Genomic DNA, 24,974 nt, shown 5'->3' with positions numbered 1-24,974 from the left:
ACCCTTATGGCAGAAAGTGAAGAGGAACTAAAAAGCCTCTTGATGAAAGTGAAAGTGGAGAGTGAAAAAGTTGGCTTAAAGCTCAACATTCAGAAAACGAAGATTATGGCATCTGGTCCCATCACTTCATGGGAAATAGATGGGGAAACAGTGGAAACGGTGTCAGACTTTCTTTTTCTGGGCTCCAAAATCACTGCAGATGGTGACTGCAGCCATGAAATTAAAAGACGCTTACTCCTTGGAAGGAAAGTTATGACCAACCTAGATAGCATATTCAAAAGCAGAGACATTACTTTGCCAACAAAGGTCCATCTAGTCAAGGCTATGGTTTTTCCTGTGGTTACATGTCGATGTGAGAGTTGGACTGTGAAGAAGGCTGAGCGCCGAAGAATTGATGCTTTTGAACTGTGGTGTTGGAGAAGACTTTTGAGAGTCCCTTGGACTGCAAGGAGATCCAACCAGTCCATTCTGAAGGAGATCAGCCCTGGGATTTCTTTGGAAGGAATGATGCTAAAGCTGGAACTCCAGTACTTTGGCCACCTCATGCGAAGAGTTGACTCATTGGAAAAGACTCTGATGCTGGGAGGGATTGGGGGCAGGAGGAGAAGGGGACGACAGAGGATGAGATGGCTGGATGGCATCACTGACTCGATGGACATGAGTCTGGGTGAACTCCGGGAGTTGGTGATGGACAGGGAGGCCTGGTGTGCTGCGATTCATGGGGTCGCAAAGAGTTGGACACGACTGAGCGACTGATCTGATCTGATCTGGTGTGCTGCGATTCATGGGGTCGCAAAGAATCCGATAGGACTGAGCGACTTTTACTTTCACTTTCTTTTCCTGTGCACAGTAGCCACATATAGCCTGAAGCTGCCATTGTGAGCAGTGTAGTTACAGAACATTTCTCACATTGCAGAAAGTTCTATTGCACCCAGTGCTGCACTACGGAGTCAGAAGAGGCACAGCACTCCTGGCAAAGAAACAAAATTTTCTAAAGAGGGCTACAAAAAGTGGCAATTTAGGGAATTTCTTGACAGTCCAGTGGGCCTTGGCTATCAAATAGGCCTGGCTTCCATCCCTGGTCAGAGAACCTCAAGCCAACGCACAGTCAAAAAAAAAAAAACAAAACAAAAAAGAGTTGCGATTTATAATAATAGCAACAACAACAACAAAAAAAGTCTTCTCTGCCCCTTGGCTATTTTTTAAATTTAAAGAAAATGTTCTCAATGTTAAAACTGAAAGAGCTGAACCTTTCTAATATGTTTTTCCCCAACATATTATAGTTAGATGAGACCTTTTTTTTTTTTTTTTTTTAAGGTATGTGACCTTCAGTGTACTTTCTTTCTTGAGAATATCCTTTAGGAAAGGATTCTCAGCGTTAGAATCCGGAGTGGAAAAGATGCAATTCTAGTTGCAGCCTCTGGGGCTTCCTCTATCAAGGAAGGACTCGGCCCTCTTGGAGGCGAAGTCAGAGCCGCACGGGGCATTTGGCTGAACTCCTACTGCCACTCAGCGGAGAGAAGGGGCAAGGGCTCCTTCGCCTGTCTGTCGGTTGCCAAGCGACGGAGACCTGGCAGGGCCTGGTCGCAGGAGGAGGGCACCGACTGAAAGATGCTGAGGAGTTGTAACACCGCCGGCTTCCATTGGCTGAAGAGCTCCCGGCCATCGCCGTGAGCCAATGGGTAGGCGCATACGGATGACGTTAGACGCCATGCGACTCCTCCCACCCACGTTTTAGCGACGCGTCTAGCGACCGCCGAAACCCACCTCAAACCCTTTGGGGCGGGCTGGGGGTGGTCTGTATTGCCCCATGTTTAGCTTGCAGGTCTCGCTACTGCAGGTGTTCTTCCTGATGGTCCCCGAGAGGGTCCTCTCTCAGCCCACTCCGTCTCCGTCTAGCGCAATGCCCACCTATTCGGACCTGGGGCCAAGGACGCAAGGCGGGACCCTTCAATCCTCGGAGGTGCCTGGGACCTCTACGGTGGGTCCTACTGTCGTGACCTCCTCGACACCGGGGAATAAAACCGTGGACCTCTTCCCAGGTGAGGGGAAAGGATGTGGGGATGGAAACTACCGACTTAGATCCAAGTGTCCCATAAAGTAAGGAGTGGGGCTATCGAAAGAACCTTGGAAGAGTTTAGGGATCCTCACCGCACTCGCTGTGTTTTATGTTGTACTTTCATAGTCCTACCGATCTGTGTCTGTGACTTGACTCCCGGTGCCTGCGATATAAATTGCTGCTGCGACAGTGACTGCTATCTTCTCCATCCGAGGACAGTTTTCTCCTTCTGCCTTCCAGGCAGCGTGAGGTGAGCTGCGACGTTCAGGTTGAATCCTAAAGGGGATTAAGTAATATTTGGAAGTAGGAAGAGTTTTGCCTTCATGCCTCCAACCCCCACGTCCACTCCAAGGAATGGAACTCCCTTGGTTTTTCCCAGGAGCGCTGTCCCTCTTCTGCTCTAAAGCAGGGCTGCCCAATAGAACAGAACCTTAGTGTTGTCCCGTGGCTGCCCAAGGAGTCCTCTTTTTGGCATCTGACTGACAGTGGTGGGGCACCCTTCTTTGGATATAATCTTCCTTCTAAATGTACCTGTTCTTCCTCCGGTTTCCTCATAGGTCTGCAAGTTGGGTATGTGTAGACAACTCTCTTATCTTCAGGAGTAATTCCCCATTTCCTTCGAGAGTTTTCATGGATTCAAATGGAATCAAGCAGTTTTGTGTCCATGTGAACAATTGTGAGTAGAAATATGCTGGCTATTTGTATTGCCTAACAGTTTTTGAGAGTTAGCTTAGTCTCTGACTTTTTTCCTTTTCTTTGTTTTTTAAACCTTCCCCTCCCACCACCTTGGATGTCTATCATCCTCCCTATCCTCTACCTGTCCCCCCACCCTCTCTTTTTTCTCTTATTGGTGAACATTGGCAATCTCTTTTGCCCTATTGGCTGTGGATCAGAAAACCCATAGAGAACTTTAATTTCTGTCCACCCTCTTAGCTCAGATAATTACAGATAAACTATATCCCTGACTTGCTACAACCTGTATGAAGACACTCACTGAATTCCCAGTGCCTGACATAGGAGGCAACAAATAATATTTGAATGAATGTCTTTGACAAATGAGTCTGTATCAACCTTGTTTTTATTTCACGAGGCAACAGCATAGGGGAAAGAACATTCAACTTGGGTCTCAGCCCTCCATCTACTTAAAGCTGCACAGACGTGGTGGGCTTTCCTGGTGGCTCAGCAATAAAGAATCTGCCTGTGATGCAGGAGCTGCAAGAGACCCAGGTTTGATCCCTGGGTCAGGAAGATCCAATGGAGGACACAGCAACCCACTCCAGTATTCTTGCCTGGAGAATCCCATGGACAGAGGAGCTTGGAGGGCTACAGTCCACAGGGTCACAAAGAGTTGGACATGACTGAAGCAACTTAGCACACATGCACACTTGAACGAATCCCTTAGCATTTCCAGGCTTATTTCTTCAACAGGAAAATGAGAAATATCACTAATCCTAAATGTGAAAGTGTTCAGTAACTGCAGAGTGTAATAAACATGAAAAGTGGTTGGTATTAAAGTTTTTAAATAGACTTAGAAATTTGCTAGTGATAACAATAACATTTCTAAAGATATACATTTGATATATCTTTTTAAAATTTATTGTCTAAGAAGAAAAATGATGTTCTCACATAAAAGACCTAAATGTCCCTTATACTCTGAAGTCAGCTTATCCTGGTTTCATCTAACTGTTAGAAAATAAACTGCAAAACTATATTTGTTTCCTAAAACAACCAGTTTTGGGTTTGGGGGACTTGAATTTGGAAGCAGTTATCAGGAGCCTTGCTGCCATTCAGGTTATGAAAAGATAAAGGGAACAAGGCAAATGCTCCATTTTAAAATAAGTTTACCGGACTTCCCTGGTGGTTCAGTGGTAAAAAGTCTGTGCTTCCAATGCAGGGACCCAGATTCGTTCCCTGGTGAGGAAATTAAGATCCTGCATGTCTTGAGGTGCGACCAAAAAAATTAAGGTATAAAATAAGGCTGCAGCTACACCATACTTCCCAAATTTCCTATTGCCTTCTACTTCCAGCCTTGTGAAAACACTCCAGGGATATCGCAATAACATCTAAATTGGTGCTTCCTGCTTTTAATCCCCTCTGCCTCCCGTGCTATACTGCACAGTTTCCAGACCAGTGTTTCTGTACTTTGTTTCCCCAACACCACCTGAGAGCCAGTCCCTTAGGACATATAGAATACTTTGCATTGCTGTCATTTTATATGAATGCTGTGTCTCCCCAGGTAAATTGTCAGCACATAGAAAGGATGGACCACGAATTTGTCCACAGTGCTTAATATTTGCTGATAATGACCATCAGTAACAGACATTATTAGTCAGAGTCTGTACAACATTGACCGAGTGGGGAAAACCCTAGACCAGGAATCAGAAGATCTCTGACCTACTCCTGGCTCTGCCAGATGGCTTTGTGGCCTTTTGCAACTCATTTACCTCTAAGGATACGAATTTCCCAATGGGATTGGGCCACAGGACCTCTGGCCTCCTTCCACACCTGAAATTGTATCAGTCTAAGTCTAAATACCTTTAAGCCCTGTTATGTGTAATATTCCATATATGATGTTGGAAATTTTAGGCAAAAATTCTATTACTATCCTTACCCATGCTCCTTAGGTACATGATTCCTGCTTACCATCACTACCTCCAATATCCCTGCACTGAAGTGAGAGACAAAAGGTTAACTTTCTCTTACTCAGTTAAGCCATGAAAAAATGTCCAGATGGATATTTTCTATCTCAACTTCTTTTTTAGCTTAACTCTAACTTTTCTTCTTTCATTTGTAAAGATACATATAATTACTTTTTTTCTTTTTTTTTTTTTTTTAGTGAGGTAAGTATTTCTTCCATGTGGTTTTCAGGGTATGAGTTCTGAAAGTAATAGTATATTAAACAGCTTCCGGAAGCTTCAAAATGTGAAGATTTCAGATCGGAGATGGAAGATGATAGTCTGCAGACCAGGAACTTTAGCATCACCTGTTACAGAGCAAAGATTTTTCGACCTCTAATATGCACACACATCACCTGGGATATCCTTTTGCTAACACACATGTTCTGATTCAGTAGGTCTGGAGTGTGTCTTAAGATTCTGAATTTCTGACACTCTTCCAGGTTATGCTGGGGCTGCTAGTCCGTGCACCAGACTTTGAGTAATACAGACCTAGGAGATACACAGAAAGTGAGTAGTGTGAAAGGCCCCACAATTGAGAGTTTTCTTCATTTCCTGTTCCATCAGAAAGCTGAAAAGTCAAATGATTAGGGCCCTATGATCACAGAGGATAAAGGTCAGGCTTATGTAATATGGCATCTTCATTAGCTTTTGGGGAGGCAGATCTTGATTTCCTTTTGAATCTGTTCAAATGACCATAATTATGAAGAATGAAAGAAACTAGTATGGACCATTGTCTGCTGCATTCTTTTTTCAAGTTAGCAGAAAACTTGGACTGTAAAGCAGAGTGGTGTTCATCACAAGCCATGCTCTGGGCAAGGGATAATATCAGAGGCCTTTATCTGCATTTCTTTCCTGGTTCTGAAGTGCCATAAGAAGATGGCTGCAGATGTTTGGAAAGATTTATACATTGCTATAATATAAATTATAAAATTGTTACCAAAATACCCTTTGGGTGGGTATTTGAAAAATCTTGAATGTAGAAATTATAATGTGAAAAGAATAAAAGATGACAAATCCATATATTTGAAAGATGGAAACTTTATTATGAAGACTAGTCAGTGTAGGTTTAGAGGAAACTGGAAGACTTGGAGAGGACAAGTCAGATATTGTCTCCAACTCTGCCATATTCCTATGGAAACAGTACCATTTTGTGGTTCTAGAGACTCACCTAGAATGGGACAGATGTGCACATTACCGAGACTCCTATTTTCATCACAGACTGCTAACCTTACATATTCCTGACATCAGAGACTTGGAACTGACTGGCACTCATTGGTCATATTCTTGTCTCAGATCTTAATACTTAAACAGTATAAATAAACTATAAGGTGATAGAAATCAAAATCATTACTGTCTCTGAAGATGGCACATTGATTGGGAAACTTCTTGGGAAAATCTATAACTTAATCTGAGTAGTAATTTTAAAAAGTGTATAAATGTTTAAAACTTCTTGAGTTTATGCTTAAGATTAGTGCACTTGCATACTTCACTGTGTATATCTTATGCCTGAATAAAAATATTTTTAAAGATTAGTTTCTTGGTATTCCAGATACATAAAAATGAATGATTTTCTTTTACCTAACCCACCTTTCTTTTAAAAAATATTTTAGCAAGATTAAACTATCTCCGGAAGCTCCAAAAGGTCAATGCAACCAACTTCCAGGCCCTGGCTACAGAGTTTGGAGGTGAATCATTCACTTCAACATCCCAAACCCAATCACCACCACCTTTCTACAGGGTGAGCCTGGGGAAGGGGAGGGATTGTTTGGTTGGTTTTTCCTCTCATACTGACAACTGACCTAGTATCTTTGAGGTGCCCACCTCAAAGTTAAGGTAAGCCATTACCTTTCCTAGCTATTACCTAGGTAAGCCATTGTCAGCTCTCTTGGAGGGAAGTATTGTCCACTTTAACAAGCTACTGAGTTAACTTTTGTTTCTTACTCTTTTCTGGTGGAGTTCAGTCCAGTCTCACTGTGAATAAATTTCTGCTCTCCTTTGTTTAGGCTGGCGACCCCATTCTGACTTACTTCCCCAAGTGGTCTGTAATAAGCTTGCTGAGGCAGCCTGCAGGAGTCGGAGCTGGGGGGCTTTGTGCTAACAGCAATCCTGCAGGTGAGTCCAGAACACCAGGGCTACCCTTTTCGTTCAACTTAAAAGTAGGCTTTGTTATTTACCACTACCTTAATTCTAAGGTTTCCTGGAGAGTAAAAGTACAACCTGTGCTCGTTTCTTCAAGAATCTGGCAGATAGCTGTACCTCGGATTCTGCCCTCAATGCTGCCTCTTACTATAACTTCACAGTCTTGAAGGTGGGTGTCCCTTCTTTCCCCACTGTCACCACTGTGGACTTAAAAGTCACCATGCTTCCCACTTTTGGGTTGTGGGGAAAGCACTGAACTGGAAGTCAGAATGCCTACTGCTGCTAAGTCGCTTCAGTCGTGTCCGACTCTGCAACCCCATAGACGGCAGCCCACCAGGCTCCCCTGTCCCTGGGATTCTCCAGGCAAGAATACTGGAGTGGGTTGCCATTTCCTTCTCCAATGCATGAAGGTGAAAAGTGAAAGTGAAGTAGCTCAGTCCTGTCCGACTCTGAGTGACCCCATGGACTGCAGCCTACGGGGCTCCTCCGTCCATGGGATTTTCCAGGCAAGAGTACTGGAGTGGGGTGCCATCGCCTTCTAAGAGCTACGTAAAAGGCAGAAGGCCAAGAAGCCCTATCATCTGAAGAAAGATGAAAGAAGTAGGGTTAGGTAGCCAGGATGAAAGATTCTCACCCTCCCAGCTAATGGAATTCGCTAGGGGAGGTAGGAGAAGGGGACATCACTGTTTCACCTACTTTTGCTGTTTGTTAGAGCTCTGCTCAGAGGAGGTGGGCATCGCAGTCCATCTAGCCTCCCCTCAATCTGCTCCTGGCAGTTTAGTGTAAGGAAGAATCAGGTAGAAAAAAAGAGTTGATTTTTTTTTTTCTCCCACAAATGTGAAACCACAAGCTCCTGGAGATTTTATGTAAGATACACGCACACTCATGTCCTTGCTGTTCTCTTATACCAGGTTCCAAGAGGTATGAGTGATCTGCAGAACATGGAGGTATGATGCTTTTTATCAGGAAAAAGAAAAAGAGAATATTTGATTCCTTTGCATCTGAGGCAGTTTCACTCTAGATTGTAATGGTAAAAGAGAATTATGTGTGACGTATCAAGCTGTTCAAGAATGAGTCTAAAACTGTCTGTGTGTTAATAAGTATCATATGAAGTAAGAGTTCATAAGTATTAGCTAAATTTGAGAAACTTTGGATTAAATAAAGTTAAACCTTATATTTAGGATGGAGTTCTTAAAGTTTTTAATACACTAGAAAGCCTTCTGAATCTCTAAGAGGGATGTGTCAGATACAGTATTTCTAAAACTTATTTGACTGAGGAGCCTTTGTTTTATATCTAATACAAGTAATGTTCCCAAAAATACATTTGGGAAGTGCTGAATAACAATGACTTTTGACCTGAAGTGGTAGACTGGCAGTGGAAGGAGAAAGGAAGGTGATTGTCAAAAAAGGAAAAATACTCATTTCAGCATAATACATAAGCTAGAAGAGGAAATGCTTTCTTCTGCCTCTTTCCCTTTCCAGTTCCAGGTGCCTGTAACACCTGTCTCACAGGCTGGCTCTCCTGTGTTGGCTGGAAACACTTGTCAGAATGTTGTTTCCCAGGTAGGGACGCTGACGTCAGATTCTGGACTAATGTATGTTGATCAGCTTTACCAGAGGTGCTTCATCTTCCATTAAGTACCAGACCAACCCCACATGAATTTTTGTGCATTATCTGAAACTTAACATGCCAAAAACTGAGCCCATCACCTACCTCCCAGCGTGTTTCAGTCGTTTCCATTGTTACTGTCCTCTGTCATTTCATGTCCAGAATATCAAGATTATTTATCATTCTTCTTTCTTTGCCCATGTGCAGTCTGTTCTAGTTTTTACTGACCACAGTTTCTTTTGTTGACAAAATCAGTATCATCTGAAAGTCTGAAATAGACTTGTCAACTTCTTTTCCTCTATTCTCTCTGTTCTAAGCAACAAACAAAAGTAAGAATTATTGGAAAGCATCATTTTAAAACCTATGCTCAGAAATCTAAGGTTACCTTTACCTTTTTATGACTTCCATCTCCAGCTACTATCTTAACTCATCCTCAAACATGGTGAAAGCGAAGTAAACCAGATTTCCATTCCATGTTCACTTCTGCCTGTGCTCCTACTCACTTTCTCTGCATGCAATCAAAATTAATGTTTCGTCCCTTTCAATTCTTATCATAAATTCACCTCTCCCATGAACTCTTTCAAAGAGCTCTATTTAATTTCTTTTTTCATGTTTAGATAAAATATGAAGTCAACTTTTATCTTTTCATAGTATTTGTATTTGGCATTTTTAAGATAACACTTTTAGTCTCCCTTATCCAGTTATTTTTTAAATTTAGATATAATTGATATATAAATTATATTAGTTTTAGGTATACAGCATAATGATTTGATACATGTATATACTGTGAAACAATTACCACAATAAGTTAGCATTCATCACCACTCATAGTTACAATTTTTTTCTTGTGATGAAGACTTTTAAAATCTGCTATCTTAGCAACTTGCAAATACACAATGCAGTATTGTTAACTATAGTCACCATTCTGACTTATTCAGTTATAGGAAAACCCTTAAAGACAAGAAATCTGTCCTAAACATAATTGGCCCACAAAATATTTTTTATTAATTGATTCTTCTTTTGTATTTCAGGTCATCTATGAGATAGAGACCAATGGGACTTTTGGAATCCAGAAAGTCTCCGTCAGTTTTGGACAAATGAACCTGACTGTTGAGCCAGGCACTTCATTACAGCAAGATTTCATCATTCACTTCAGGGTTAGGGTTCTTCTCTTATAGGGGACCAAGAAGAAAGAAGTATCGGGTTAGAAATAGTTCCCCTGCTTCTGTAATACATGTAAGATAGAATAAGAATATGAAGGCCTAGTTCAGTCTGTCAACCGAAGTCTCAACATTTAATATTCTATAATTTAACTTCAAGTGATAAGGATTCAGCAAGGTTTATTCATTAACATATTCCCCCAGCAAAGCAGGACTTCACGCACAAAGCCAAACACTTTTTTTAAATCGTCGTTTTGAATCATAAACTTAGCTAACATCCCACACAAATTCTTTAACTAGCTTTTTTCATGTTTCTGGGCATTCAGCATTTTATTCATGTCCGGCTTAAGTTTCTAGTCTTGATCACCACCTTTTGGCTTTCTTCTACTTTCTTTCCTTTTGAACACAGCAGAGTCCAGTTTCTTCTCAACTCTACCCTCAAGTGATTCACTAAATCCCATGTCACTCAGAGTATTCATCTGTGGAACATCTATAGTTAATTAAAATATAGTTCTAAATTACATTTAAACTCCTCTGATTCTAGCTACACTGAACATAGCCCTGAGTTAATAGTAATTTTGGAAAACAGGATTGAGAGATCTTTGATAGATCTTTAGTTGCAATCCTTGGTAGAAGGAGTGTTCAGATGGATATGAATAAGGATTTATTTTAGTGAATTAAAAAAAGTAAAAGATGCCGGAGGAGCAACTTTTGCAAAATGCTACACTGTGGAAGGAAGCCAGATTGTTCAGTGCAGCTAGCCTGCAGCGTTGCCTTAAAGAAGGGCATGAGGCCACACCGGAAAAGTGAGTGAGCAAGACGTTCTCCATACTGACTTTCCTTCACTCTTTCTGCAGGCTTTCCAACAGAGCACAGCTGCTTCTCTTACTGGGTCTAGAAGTGGGAATCCTGGCTATATTGTCGGAAAGCCACTCCTGGTTCTAACTGGTGATATGAGACACTCAGTATCCTTTTTGGGTATCTGGGTGGCCTACTACAGACTAATGACAAAAGCTTTAGTTACTGATCTTTTGGATTTTCCAATTCTGTGATTTCCCCCATTTTTTAGGTAGTGAGGATTTCCTTTGTTGTTGTTTAGTCGCTGTATCTGACTCTTGAGACTCCATGGACTATAGCCCGCCAGGCTCCTCTCTCTGTCCATGGGATTTTCCAGGCAAGAATACTTCAGTGGGTTGCCATTTTCTTCTCCAGGGGATCTTTCCGACCAGGGATCAAACCCATGTCTCCTGCATTGGCAGGCAGATTCTTTATCACTGAGCCACTAGGGAAGCCCCAAGGACTTCCTTTACTGAACTATTAATATATTATGTTCTCAAACGCAAATGCTATCAAAGGCTTTGGAACTTATATTAGACTGGCTGAAGGTGAGGATCCTGACTGAATTGTGTTTATTTTAATGAGATATTTAAGGTATATGGTCATTTTTGGAAAAACAATAATTCTCTGTTTTCATTGCCAGAGGGAAACAAAAATGTTACTTGAATAATATCATGATATTAGTAAAGTACCAATAGTGTTAAGCAAATATTAAGCATACATTTTCCAATCGGCCTACTTTTTCTTTTATGAGCTTCTTAACCATCACTTTCCACCTCAGATGACCCTCTTACAGAGCCAGGGTGATGGAACTTGCTCTATTAAGAGACACGAAGTACAATTTGGAGTGAATGCAATATCTGGATGCAAGCTCAGGTAATTCTTTGCTTCCATATCATTTCTAACAAATTTGTCTCTACCTGTAGGGAATATGTGATGTGGCAACTTTTATATTTTGAATTAGAGTTCAGAGAATGTTAGGAATAGTCTTTAAATAATATTAATATTGCTAACAGGGTTTGTTATTTTTTGTTTTTTTTTTTTTGAGTCTTTTATACCTATGAAGGATTATTTCCCACAATTTATTTTTTGGTATTATTTCTAATGTTTGAATGAATTACATTATGTTAGCACTGGACTCGACTCCGTGGTGTTTCATTTCAGGCTGAAAAGGGTGGACTGCAGCCACTTGCAGCAGGAGATTTATCGGACTCTTCATGGAAGTCCCAGACCAGAGCACATTGCCATCTTTGGAAATGCTGACCCAGCCCAGAAGGGAGAGTGGACCAGGATCCTCAGCAGGAACTACAGTGTTTCAGTAAGGAAAGAAATACACATTCTGACAAAAGCTTACTTTCCTCCTTTATTTATTAAGATTAAAACCAGACCTGTTTCCATAGTTGGTTTGGTTGTCACAGAAGAAAGATAATGTGGTTGTCCTAAAACAAAGACTGTAAGAAATCATGGCCATCTGAAGTCATCATTTCAGGTCAGGTATATATATATAACTTTCCTTACTTAGAGAAAAATCTCAAGGTAGAAGGTTTAGAGAATAGTATTAACAAAAAATAAAAACCTCAATACCCACTGCTCCTGATGAAATCTCATTCAGCTCTTTTCTGTTTTTATTCTTCCCGGTGGCCACGACATCAGTGCTCAGCCGGTGTACCTCTTGATTCCAGTCTAAGTAAAATAGCGAAATCTGTGTGTCAGAGTAAAAGAAAGAAATTTACTTCCTCTTTTGCCCCCTCTAGCCTGGAGAATTCCATGGACTGTATAGTCCATTAGGTCACAAAGAGTCAGACAGGACGGAGTGACTTTCACTTTCACTGTCCCTCCTGGCTTTAATCAACTGTATCTTTATTTCCTTTCACTTAAGCTCTTTATTTCTTGTGTAAGTAATACATATGCTTGGCTCAAAATTCCAAAAGTACAAAAATGAAACTCTTTCTTAGACAGCTCTTCCCTTCCACAGAGGCTGAGTTATTACTTTCCTTCCAGAGATATTACATACTTACACAAGTAAATACTCATATTTTTTTTTAATCCAAATGATATAAGATCATAAACACTGCTCTGCACTTTGCTTTTTTCTCTTGATCTTGAGAGTTTGTTCATATCAGTATATAATAAGCTTCCTCATCCTTTGCATGGTATAGTTGCATTTTTTTCCATTATATGGATAAACCATAAATTAATTTATTTAGGCAGAACATTCAGGTTGTTTTCAGCCTTTTGCTATTATACACAGTGTGGCATTTTATAACCTGGTTCAGGCACAATTTTGTACGTGTGAAAATAAGCCTATATGAAAAATCTTAGAAGTAGAATTGCTAGATCCAAAGGTATATGCATTTAAATTTTTAATAAATATTGCAAATTTATTTCCCATACAGGTTGTACCTATTTACAAGCCCCACTATCCATCTATGGGATGGCTTATTACCCATACTCTCAATACTGGGTTATCAAGCTTTTAATCTTTGCTTATCTGATAAGTGAAAAATAGTATCCCAGTGTAGTTTTCTTTTTCTCCTACTATGAGTAAGGTTGAGTATCTTGACATACAGTTGAATAATTCTTATTTTCTTCACTATGATTTGTTTATATCTCTTGCCCATTTTTATTGAATTACTAGCCTTATGACTTGTAGAAAACCTTTGAGTATGTGAGAAATTGTCTCTTTTCTGTTATCTGATTTATAGATATTATTTCCCAGTTTGTCATTTGTCTTTTGACTTTATGATTTTTATGCCATACAGAAATTGATTTTTATATCGTGAGATTTATCAGTCTTTTTTTCAACTCTTGAATTTTGGTTCAGACTTTGAAAGGCCTTTCCTCTTAGATTTTATTTTCAAAGTGCCCCTTTCCCTTTCTCAGCACTATTATGACTTTATTCCTTGTATACTTCTTTCCTTTTAGTGAGACTTGGGGGATACGTAGATACATGTACTTGACCCACGTACATTTTATTCCATTATATGGATAAACCATAAATTAATTTATTTAGGCAGAACATTAGGCAAAGCCTAGATTATTAGGCAAATAGATAATTAGGCCTAGATAATTAGGCAAAACCTAGATTATTGTATCAGTCATTTGATCCAGTCTTTGGACAACTGTAGTCAAATTAAGTTTTATTAAACCTCATAAAGCCATACCTAGGGAGCATGGTTTGGGGTGATACATAGCTGAGTATTAAGAAATGGTTAGTGACCAGGACTGAGATTATAGAGGAATTTACTCTTTATGATTCTTAAACCTACTATTTACATTTTTAAATCACATTTTTGTAGAATATTTGATAACATGGAAAAATTTTCCTAATATAGATAGAAAAAATGAAAGGGAAAGTGTTCTAAAATATTTGGAACAAACACATGAAAAGGTCATTAGTTAGTCAATATCATTAGCCATTAAGGAAATGCAAAATCACAAGGACATACCAATTTATACCCACTGGGATGGCTATGATTTTAAAAATGGATAATAACAAGAGTTGGCAGCAATGTGGAGAAATTGGAACCCTCAGACATTGCTGGTGGGACTACAAAATAGTAGAGCCAATTTGAAGAGTTTGACAGTTCCTGAATAAATTGAACGTAAACATGGTCTGTCTTCCCCTGTTCCTAGTTTAGACATGTTATTGCCTATGTCTGCTGCTGCTGCTGCTGCTAAGTCGCTTCAGTCGTGTCCGACTCTGTGTGACCCCACAGACGGCAGCCCACCAGGCTCTGCCGTCCCTGGGACTCTCCAGGCAAGAACACTGGAGTGGGTTGCCATTTCCTTCTCCAATGCATGAAAGTGAAAAGTGAAAGTGAAGTCGCTCAGTCATGTCCGACTCTTCGCGACCCCATGGACTGCAGCCCACCAGGCCCCTCCATCCTTGGGATTTTCCAGGCAAGAGTACTGGAGTGGGGTGCCAAGTCTTACTATAAATAAAAAGTGTGAAGTTAGAAAAGCAAGGCATATTTGAGGATAGTTGGTTTTGCTAAGTTATAACTTCCTGATTTATGTCCTTACTTCCACCAGTCCTTCCTGCATCTTAGAATTAATTGTCCTGGAGTCAGACTGCTTAGTTGGGCTTCATAATCTAACCCTGAAACATCCTTCCTTAATCTTTCCACTGTTCGTGCGTTCAGATCCATTGCTTCAGTCAAGTGGTCGGCTAGGGGCCAGTGCCTCACACATGCCTGGCACATAGGAGACCGTAACAACTGTACTTAATCAGTAACTTCCCCTCAATGGCATCATGTGCTATTCTACTTGCATACCATTTTATGTGCCATCTCTCTACCTAAATTTTCCTTTAAACACCATTTCCTCCATCACACATTACTCATCCCGGTTCTATGAAGCCATCCTCAACCAGAAATGGCTGCTGCTTCTGGCATTCCACAATAGTGACTCCACCACTCACTGGGCACTTCTTCTAACCATTGTACATGGGCTTATTTATGTTTTATTTATCTCTATGTCAGTATTTCCATTTTATTTTCTATTTTAGTATTTCCATTTTAGAATATTATCTTTTTTAAGATAATAATAACCTCGGATATGCAGATGATACCACCCTTATGGCAGAAAGCGAAGAAGAACTAAAGAGCCTCTTGATGAAAGTGAAAAAGGAGAGTGAAAAAGCTGGCTTAAAACTCAACATTCAAAAAACTAAGATCGTGGCATCCAGTCCCATCACTTCATGGTAAATAGATGAGGAAACAATGGAAACAGTGAGAGACTTTATTTTTTGGGCACCAAAATCACTGCAGATGGTGACTGTAGCCATGAAATTAAAAGACACTTGCTCCTTGGAAGAAAAGCTATGTCCAACCTAAAGAGCATATTAGAAAGCAGAGACATTACTTTATCAACAAAGGTCTGTCTAGTCAAAGCTATGGTTTTTCCAGTAGTCATGTATGGCTATGAGAGCTGGACCATAAAGAAAGCTGAGTGCCGAAGAATTGGTGTTTTTGAAGTGTGGTGTTGGGGAAGACTCTTGAGAGTCCCTTGGACTGCAAGGAGATCCAACCAGTCCATCCCGGTTGGAAATCAGTCCTGAATATTCACTGGAAGGACTGATGCTGAAGCTGAAACTCCAGTACTTTGGCCACCTGATGCAAAGAACTGACTCATTGGAAAAGACTCTGATGCTGGGAAAGATTGAAGGTGGGAGGAGAAGGGGACAACAGAGGATGAGATGGTTTGATGGTATCACCTACTTGATGGACATGAATTTGAGCAAGCTCCAGGAGATGGTGATGGACAGGGAGGCCTGGTGTACTACAGTCCATGATGTGGCAAAGAGTCAGACATGACTGAGCAACTGAACTGAACAATAATACGACCTCTTATGAACTTTTGTGTCCTTTCCCTAAGCCACATTGTCTTCTCTGTTATTGTGTAATGTTTAAGAAACAACAGCTACTTAATGCATGATAAATATTAATAACTACAGGCAACCATCAGCAATTACCCATAAAGTGCTTCTTTACTCTCCTGCAGGCTATGCACTGTACTTCCTGCTGTGTCATACCAGTCTCCCTGGAGATCCAGATACTGTGGGCATATATAGGCCTCCAGTCCAACCCACAAGCTCATGTGTCAGGAGCCCGATTTCTATACCAATTCCAGTCCATACAGGTAAGCCTTGCAAAGCCTAGATTATTATATCAGTCATTTGATGACCAGTTAATTTTTTAACTTCCTGAGAGTCAGTTTATGCTACCAGCCAAAATTCTAATGTTTGGTCAGAATGAGCTGAAACAATTAACTTTCAAGTAGATCCTCCCTGACTGGTTACTGAAATTAACATGTTTTCATGGTAAATTCAGTCTATATTTTTTCCCCATGTTTTTTTAAATTTCATGACTACAGTATAGGTTACTTTGTTTTAAATTATCATACTATAATTACTATACAGTTTGATTCAACCACAGAAAAGATATTCTATGACATTCTATGTATTCAGTGACAGTCACACATTTGTTAGTCTCTGGCCTGTTGGTTGCTGTTAAAGTTACTACTGTGGCTAGTTTGTAATTATCAATTCTTGGCTGATTGCACTCCATTAAAACAAATAATTTTAATATGTAGTAAACATATATCTGCTGTTTAAGATGTGCCATAGGACAGTTTTAGCAACTGCCTACAGCTATGGGAAGTTCAAAAATAAAATGATTAGGTCCTGGTGAACTTCATGTATGAACTGGTATGCCAGATTATTATTTTTTAATGGAAATTAAAACTAATTGAAATTGTTACCTTGATTGATTTTACCTCCCAGAAAAGAAAGAAACTAGAGACTACATTTAAGTCAGAAGTAAAATACCTTTAGCTCTTCCCTCACACAAGTTGAGCACCTTAGCTCTTTATGCCTATAAATGTGTTCAAACTCGTTACCAGAAACTGTATTAATACGAACATTCCATTCTTTCTGTGTTGGCTTACTGAATAAAACAGAACTCTTTCTGTAAGATTCATTTGACCTGTTACAGATATGGCACTGAATCTATTGTTTTATATTTATGAACCGTATCTTTATTCATGAATACCTGTGTAGTTTGGGAATATACCTACAGGATTGTTCTTTTTATTTTCCTGAATCTCTGGTTCTCTTAGGCATTGAAGCTACCCAGTGCCTCTGTCTTTTCCAGGTATTTTTAATCAATGTATTTTTCTAGTATTTAATAGAGGTTAGCTTTTCAGGTTGGAGAAGGCAATGGCAACCCACTCCTGTATTCTTGCCTGGAAAATCCCATGGGCGGAGGAGCCTGGTGGGCTGCAATCCATGAGGTTGCCAAGAGTTGGACAAGACTGAGCGACTTCACTTTCACTTTTCACTTTCATGCATTGGAGAAGGAAGTGGCAACCCACTCCAGTGTTCTTGCCTGGAGAATCCCGGGGATTAGGGAGCCTGGTGGGCTGCCGCCTACGGGGTCACACAGAGTCGGACACGACTGAAGTGACTTAGCAGCAGCTTTTCAGGTTAGTCTGTCCCCTCTACAAAATCACACTTACAGACATTCACATCTAGTCCTAAGTGGTTGACAACTGAGAATTTCAGTTGTGCTTCATTTGTGCATAACTGAAGACACAATTTCTATTCCAGTGATGGAGCAAAAATTAACTCTGTTGAATTTATTAATACTGAGGGGTGATTTGGGATATGCCAAATCATGTGCCTTTACTTAGCGTGATTTAAATGATTTGCAAAGGTAATTTTGACTATACAAAAATGTTCACTTGAGAAGCTCGCTTCCATGAACGATACTATGCCCTTGTAAAAGTAAAAGGAGTTATGAATCAATAGTGTCATATCACAAAAAGTTCAGTTCCGTTCAGTCGCTCAGTCGTGTCCAACTCTTTGCAACCCCGTGAATCAGCATGGCAGGCCTCCCCATCTATCACCAACTCCTGGAGTTTACCCACCCATGTGCATCGAATCCAGCCATCTCATCCTCTGTCGTCCCCTTCTCCTCCTGCCCCCAATCCCTCCCAGCATCAGGGTCTTTTCCAATGAGTCAACTCTTCTCATGAGGTGGCCAAAGTATTGGAGTTTCAGCCTCAGCATCAGTCCTTCCAATAGCAAATGCAAATAATTCTATAATAGACGGTTTTATCATCTGTATTGAAATTTTTTTACTGCAGTCTTGAATGGAAATTTTCTCCTGAAGTCACATAAGCACTCATTTTTTCTTTATGTGTTTATACTGATTATTTGTCCTTAGTTTTAAATCACTTCCCTTTATCCACACAGGCCTGTCTCTCAGGACTTCTTGTGCAATTTTTTCTCATCATAGCAAGAGCCTATTCAAAGAAAATTAGTATACATGTTCCAAAGTGTCTAAAGTAATGAAAGGAGGAGCTAATTAACGAGACATTTTGCTGAAGGTATATCTTCTGCAGTTCTTCTCCTTACCCCATGGGCCATCCTTTGAAAGTCTGTAGTTGACAGTGGTCTCACCAAGCTGTGTCAGTCAGCTTAGTGTGTCTGAATGATGGCGTAAAACTAAAGCTGAGTAGCAGACAAGCAGCCTGTAGCCTGTGGACTTGTTTGATTTGCAAAGCATTTTGTTTTTTAAAATTTGTGTCAGCATTTAAAAATCAAGAAATTTTACCTTGACATCCAGATCTCTGACTTGTCTTGAAAATCTGGTGATAAGAGATCCTACACTCCTTCATGGCATAAAATCTACCACCGATTGGTGAAAGTGAAGGTTACTCAGTTGTGTCTGACTCTTTGCGACACCATGGACTATGCAATCCATGGAATTCTCCAGGCCAGAGTACTAGAGAGCATAGCCTTTCCCTTCTCCTGGAGATCTTCCCAACCTAAGGATCAAACCCAGGTCTCCCACATTGCAGGCAGATGCTTTACCAGCTGAGCCACAAGGGAAGCAAGAATATTGGAGTGGGTAACCTATCCCTTCTCCAGTGGATCTTCCTAACCCAGGAATAGAGCCAGGGGCTCCTGCATTGCAGGTAGATTCTTTACCAACTGAGCTATCAGGAAAGCCATACTGAATGGTGATTGCCACTAATAAAATACCTCCTTCACACAGCCTGCAGCTACCCACCCTTACTTGCCCCACTTCTCTCGTTTAGGTTATCTGCTTAGCCTGGTAGGATATTTATGTTTCTACACCTTGAAGTGAAGGCTGTCTGATGTTTGAACTGAACTGTCAAAATGACTTTTCATTGTATAAATGTAGCTTTAGAAACACTTTAAATTCCTCTCACTACAAAAAGTAAAATAGCAACATTTTTGGAATGTTCCCAAGAACAAACTACAAAATAAAGAAGAATTTAAGCAAAACATTGTGTAGACTTATATCTTCTTGTCTGATAATAATAATAGAAAAACATCTATTGAACATTTACTATATGACAGGCACTGGTAATATTTTTTATAAGTATTTTTAAAATAAGTATTGAATTCTCGCAACAAACCCATTAAGTAAATAGTTTATTTACATGGTACTCTGCTGTTTATGTTTTTGTACTAATTGGGCCTTTACAAGATTATAGGACTGCCACATGTCAGTAGCTTTTTGTCTTTTTGTTGGGACTATTACTTTCCTAAAGAAAAAAAAACACAACAAAACAACCCTGCTGGCTCCTAACTAAAGGGTATGTGGATAAGAGCATCTCTCAGCACTTTGAAGCCAGACTGGGGCAAGGTATTTCATTATGCAGAGTAATTTCCCTATTTTTGGTTCCATACTTCACTCTGTCCTTTCTATATATCTTGAAATCCAGAATTTCTCTGGTTTAAATTTTCCAGTCTCTCGTTGAAACAGGGAAAGGGTAGTTGTCTGATTTGATTGAGGAGGATATCACTCAGTAACCATGTTCTGTCCCTGCCTCATCCCTACCTCCCTGTTATCTCCTATTACTGAGTCAGGGTTCTACAGAGATCCTCTTCTAGTTTCTGAAGGCTTTTAGGTTTGGCCTTCTAACCCTCTGTGAAACCTTGCTTCTATCTATTTTCTGAATTCATGTATTATGTTATCTCTCCATTTCAGTGAAGATGGAGTTTTGTATCTGTTTCTTATTAGAGTGGTTTTAGGATATATAGAAAGAAGACATGCCTTTACATTGCCATCTTAAAATCAAGTCTAGTAGTAGCTCTTGATGAGCCTATATCCTGAGTGAATCTGAAAAAAAAACCCAATTCAAAGAACTTTTACAAAAAACATGCAGGATTTCCCAGCTGTGAAACACCACTGTAGACTTAAATATATATTCAAGTAGATGGCTTCCCTGATAGCTCAGTTGGTAAAGAATCCACCAGTTTGATTCCTGGGTAGGGAAGATCCACTGGAAAAGGGACAGGCTACCCACTTCAGTATTCTTGGGCTTCTCTTGTGGCTCAGCTGGTAAAGAATCCACCTGCAATGCGGGAGACCTGGGTTCAATCCCTGGGTTGGGGAGATCCCCTGGAGAAGGGAAAGGCTACCCACTCCTGTATTCTGGCCTAGAGAATTCCATGGACAGTCCATGGGGTTGCAAGAGTCAGACATGACTGAGCAACTTTTAGTTTCATCTATGAAAGTGAAAAGTTTTCATATATGAAAGTTTCATATATGAAACTAAAAGTTGCTTTCTTGGGCTCATAGCTATCTTAAAGGTCTGTTCTCAGTACAGAATGACCTTAAGTTCATAGAATGACCAAAAGTTCCCTGATTTGGGAGTTTGCAGGAGCTAATGACACTTTTCCCTACCTGAGTTTGAAACCAATTAAAAAGAGTCAAACGGAGATCAGAATTCCAGCTTTATCACTAATAAACGCTAGGCAGGTGGTTATGACTTGAGTGTGCAGCAGGGAGCTTCCTAATATACAACTACACTCTTCCATTATGAGTTCAGTACCTCAGTTTTAACCACAATTCCTCCTGCTTGTGGGCAGTTTAAAACTTGCCCTCCCCCAAAGGCTCTGAAATGAGTCAGAACAACATTAATTAAATCAACTCTTAGGTAACACTGAACACAAGGCTGAAAATTCATTCTCTATTCTATTTTCCATCCTAAAGTATTTCTAGCCATCCCAGCTTATATAGCTCATCAGGCATTCTGCAGTGAGGTTAAATAACAGTATTAACATATTTCAGTAATGTCAACTGCAAAAGATTTGCTCCAAAAATTGAATATACATCCTCTCCCCATTATGAAGTTCCTAGAGAAAAATTAAAGTCCAAACAGGAAATCCTTTTGTAAGTTACAGTCTAAAGAAAGGTTATGGCTTATTCTTCAGTAATAAACTCCTCCCCGTTTTTTTTAATCTGGTTAGTCTCAGCCAGTCTTGGCTGGAATCAGGAAACCCTGGCATCTTCAGCCTAAGCTGGCTGTACTTAGAATGCATGTGGGGCTTTCAAAGCCACAGAAGTTACATTAATTGTATACCAAGCCCTGCATGAACGTCACTGTTTAAAAAAGAAGTCCAAAGAGTTAGTATGACATGCAAAATTATCACAGCACTGGCCCCACATTCATTTTTAAAATATCTATAGAAGGGTTATACCAAGCAAAATTATGTTCCTAGCACCTGACATTTACTGTTGCCAAAGGCCAAAGCCGAGATAATATGTGGCATCAGAGTGAAGACAGAAACAAGATAGTTACTTACTGTCAAATTATAATCAAAAGTTTGCCTGGTGAACAGAGTTGGAACAAAGGGAATTAATTCAGTTTAGATAAACATGATTCCAGTCATCAGGCTGCAACCATACCTACCCAAAGCTACATGAGTCAGCTTGACAAGGTCCCTTTTCTTGGGAGCATCATTTTCATTTGACTTGAATTGGTGGGTGATTAGGAGGATCCTTTCTAACCCTGAGATTCTGTGAATCTTGATTTTTTTTTTTTAATCTACATTGCTGAAGTTCTTTGCCTTTTCCATGAAGTTTCATGTTTCTTCCTACAACTGAAGAAGGAAGAAAATTGCTACTACTACATACACTAGTACATGTATACTGTTGCAGAGCCTGGAGCCATTTGGGACATGATAAGGTAGAGCTGCTAAACACGTAACAGGAGCAGTGGCTTCTCTGTTATCAGGCCAGCTCCCCAGCTAGGGGAAGCTGGAGTTAGTCTTTTGGTAGGTGTAAGTGTTCATAGTTTTGGTCCAACTGTTGCTAAGTAAGTATTTCCTGTGTCTCAGAAAGATAACTGCATAGCAGTTTGTTATGGGTCTTTATTCAGGGTAGTAATAATAACATTCAAATTGGAGGGCTATTTGAATGGGTGCCAAGCACTGACCTGTCATGGACATTCTTCTTGCAGGATTCCCAGCCCAAAACAGAAGTACCTTTGAAAACTGTGGTGACCTTTGTGGACATTACCCAGAAGCCAGAGCCTCCAAGAGGCCAACCCAGAATGGACTGGAAATATCCATTCGACTTCTTTTTTCCTTTCAAAATGGCATTTAGCAGAGGAGAAGGCTCTCAAAAAGGCTCCATCTTTCCCATTATTATCCTGTGTCTCCTACTGCTTGGAGTTCTCAACCACAGAGACTAAGTGAAGAAAGGAGAAGAATCAGATTTCAGTTTTCCCCATGGGAAGTTCTGAGGCAGCCTGCTTATTTTGGCTAAACAGGTCCTCGCCTACTCATGACCAGAGGACAGCATGTAGGAACAAAGAGGACCTATCTGAAGGAGTGGAAGGAGGCCATATGGCAAGTTCATGTTTAATCCCCTGAGAAACTGCCACACTGCTTTCCCGAGTGGCTGTGCCACCAGCAGTACATGAGGCTTCCAGCTGCTCCACATCCTTTTGCTATTGTTTTTATTTTAGCCATCCTGGATAATGGGTGTAAAATGGTCTCATTGTGATCTACCATACCTTTTTAAACTATAGTATATGAGATCTGTCAACTAAAAAAAGATTTACAACTTTAGAGTTGTGAGTTAAGTTTTATTTGGGGCAAAATGAGGACTGCAGCCAGAGAGGCAGAATCTCAGATAGCTCTGAGAGACTGCTCCAAAGTGGCAGTGGGAAAAAGAAATATATAAGGTTTTGGTGAAGGGGGAGTTCAATACCATAAAGTGAAGTTGCTCAGTCGTGTCCGACTCTTAGCAACCCCATGGACTGCAGCCTACCAGGCTCCGCCGTCCATGGGATTTTCCAGGCAAGAGTACTGGAGTGGGGTGCCATTGCCTTCTCCATTCAATATGTATCAAAAGCCTTAAAAATGTTCATCAACTTTAACCCAACAATTCCACTTATTAAACATTATGGGGTGGGGGATGTCCCAACAATAAAGTGGAAAGTGGAGTCACTCAGTCGGGATTAGTTAAATCAACTATGATGCAACCATAGATTGAAATGTTTACAACCACTGAAAATTGAGTGAAAGTGAAGTCGCTCAGTCGTGCCCGACTCTTTGCAACCCCATGGACTGTAGCCTACCAGGCTCCTCCATCCGTGAGATTCTCCAGGCAAGAGTACTGGAGTGGGCTGCCATTTCCTTCTCCAGGAGATCTTCCCCACCCAGGGATCGAACCCAGGTCTCCCACATTGCAGGCAGACACTTTACCATCTGAGTAGACCAGTCCTTATTGCCATATGAAAATACTCATGATCTATTTTTAGTGAATAAAATAGGCCATGAAATAGTACATATACTTTACGGTACTAATTTTGTAAAACAAAAATATTTATACATATGTACTTAGACAAACAAAAGTCTGAAAGACTAGCATGTTTAAAATGGGAATCTCTCTTAATAAGCATTTCTGATATTTATGATCAGAAAATAAAACTGTATTTTAAAGAAAATAATTTGCTCTCTGGAAAAAAAAACCCTCCCTGTTTATCATATATAGGGTTTCTTATTTATGAATAACTTCCCATTTCTGTTGATGTATTTGTTTGCTTGACATTTGAGCTTGTCTTTTAAAGCAGGAGTTCCCAAAAGTAGTCACATCAAAATCTGGGGTTCTTTAAAAATGTTGATTCCTTAGGCCCTGCATCTAGAGATTCTAATTCACCTGCTAGAAGAATCTGTATCTTTTTAAAAGCCTTTCTGGTGCTTCTGATATTCAGCCTAGTTTGTGAAACTACAAAGGATATTCCATAGTCTGGCCGAAACTGGTTTAAGTGTTTGTCCTAACATTGCCAGCTCGTATAACATGTCTGCTGGCCTAGCCTACTCCCTTTTCTCTGAGAATCCCCCATCACATAGAGCTCTGCTGTGTTTGAGTTATCTGCATGACCCCTCCTCTCCCTGCCACAGCTGACTAGACCAAAAATGGGAGACCTGGGGCAACTTAGGCCAGTAAGGTTTTCTCTCTAGGAATATGAAACTGGGACCAAGTCTAAAAGTCAGTGGGGAATAGGCACTGAAGATATTTTAGGGCTGAGGAAGCCATTTTTAACCAATGTTCACTAGGGAAGAGTGTATCTTAAAAAGAGAAAAAAAGAGGCACATGTGCAGATATAAGTGTAAAGAGGAAACCCAGAGATAGGGGAGAGTCTTGGTTCCCAGTTTCTAGTTCCTTGTATCCACCTCTTAAGAGATCCAATTTTACCTCCTGCTCTTGGAAACTACTCTTTCCAGTAAATTGTTTTGTTTGAATAAGTTTCTGTTACAAGTAAAGAGCATGAGACTAAGATAGCTTTAACCTAGTACTCTCTGGCATGTGAAGAAGCAGTCCTCAACCCTGCCTTCTTATACTTGGGTTCTAAATAAGCCACTTCTATGTAACTTTCTGGTCATATCTAGCTGTATTTCCACTTGCTGAGACAAAAATCCCTCCAATCAAAAGAGAATCTTTTCTTAATTTAAGTCACATGCAGGAAAGAGACCATGGCTGAAATATTTTTCTTGATTTCTTTTCTTTTTTTTTACTTATATTCACTATTTTTATTTCCTTTATTTCTTTCAAAAGGCAAACGATTATAATTCTGGTATTTGATTTTCCCAATCCACAGTCACGTATCCCACTCAACTGTATTGGTGGAGTAGAATATTAACAATAAAATAGTAATGA

General features: G+C 40.1%; 1 protein-coding gene across 3 annotated transcripts; it reads left to right on the top strand.

Annotated features, from left to right (window-relative positions):
• The first annotated feature begins 1,425 nt into the window (after positions 1-1,425).
• TCTN3 (tectonic family member 3) lies at positions 1,426-24,966 on the top strand. 3 transcript variants are annotated; one of them, XM_055560099.1, is made up of 14 exons: positions 1,437-2,042; positions 2,186-2,309; positions 2,617-2,735; positions 6,348-6,475; positions 6,741-6,849; positions 6,930-7,045; positions 7,788-7,823; positions 8,359-8,439; positions 9,517-9,642; positions 10,503-10,610; positions 11,264-11,358; positions 11,647-11,800; positions 15,988-16,125; positions 22,267-24,966. In XM_055560099.1, the coding sequence occupies exons 1-14, from the start codon at positions 1,811-1,813 to the stop codon at positions 22,498-22,500; spliced, it is 1,800 nt and encodes a 599-aa protein (XP_055416074.1). In that variant the 5' UTR covers positions 1,437-1,810; the 3' UTR covers positions 22,501-24,966. The 3 variants fall into 3 exon arrangements, with proteins under 3 accessions (XP_055416076.1, XP_055416074.1, XP_055416075.1); XM_055560101.1 differs by lacking the exons at positions 15,988-16,125; positions 22,267-24,966 and adding an exon at positions 14,119-14,244 and having other exon boundaries at positions 1,426-2,042; XM_055560100.1 differs by lacking the exon at positions 8,359-8,439.
• Positions 24,967-24,974: the final 8 nt, after the last annotated feature.

This window comes from Bubalus kerabau, chromosome 22 (genome assembly GCF_029407905.1).
Source record: "Bubalus kerabau isolate K-KA32 ecotype Philippines breed swamp buffalo chromosome 22, PCC_UOA_SB_1v2, whole genome shotgun sequence".
Lineage (NCBI taxonomy): Eukaryota > Metazoa > Chordata > Mammalia > Artiodactyla > Bovidae > Bubalus > Bubalus kerabau.
Note: the sequence above shows the minus strand (reverse complement) of the source record. Positions and strands in the feature narration are given on the sequence as shown.

Coding starts and splice junctions, on each gene's coding strand:
- TCTN3 (XM_055560099.1), top strand. CDS start 1,811: ATGTTTAGCTTGCAGGTCTCGCTACTGCAGGTGTTCTTCCTGATGGTC. Junction 8,440..9,516: donor GTCAGAATGTTGTTTCCCAG/GTAGGGACGCTG, acceptor TTTGTATTTCAG/GTCATCTATGAGATAGAGAC. Junction 9,643..10,502: donor ATTTCATCATTCACTTCAGG/GTTAGGGTTCTT, acceptor CTCTTTCTGCAG/GCTTTCCAACAGAGCACAGC.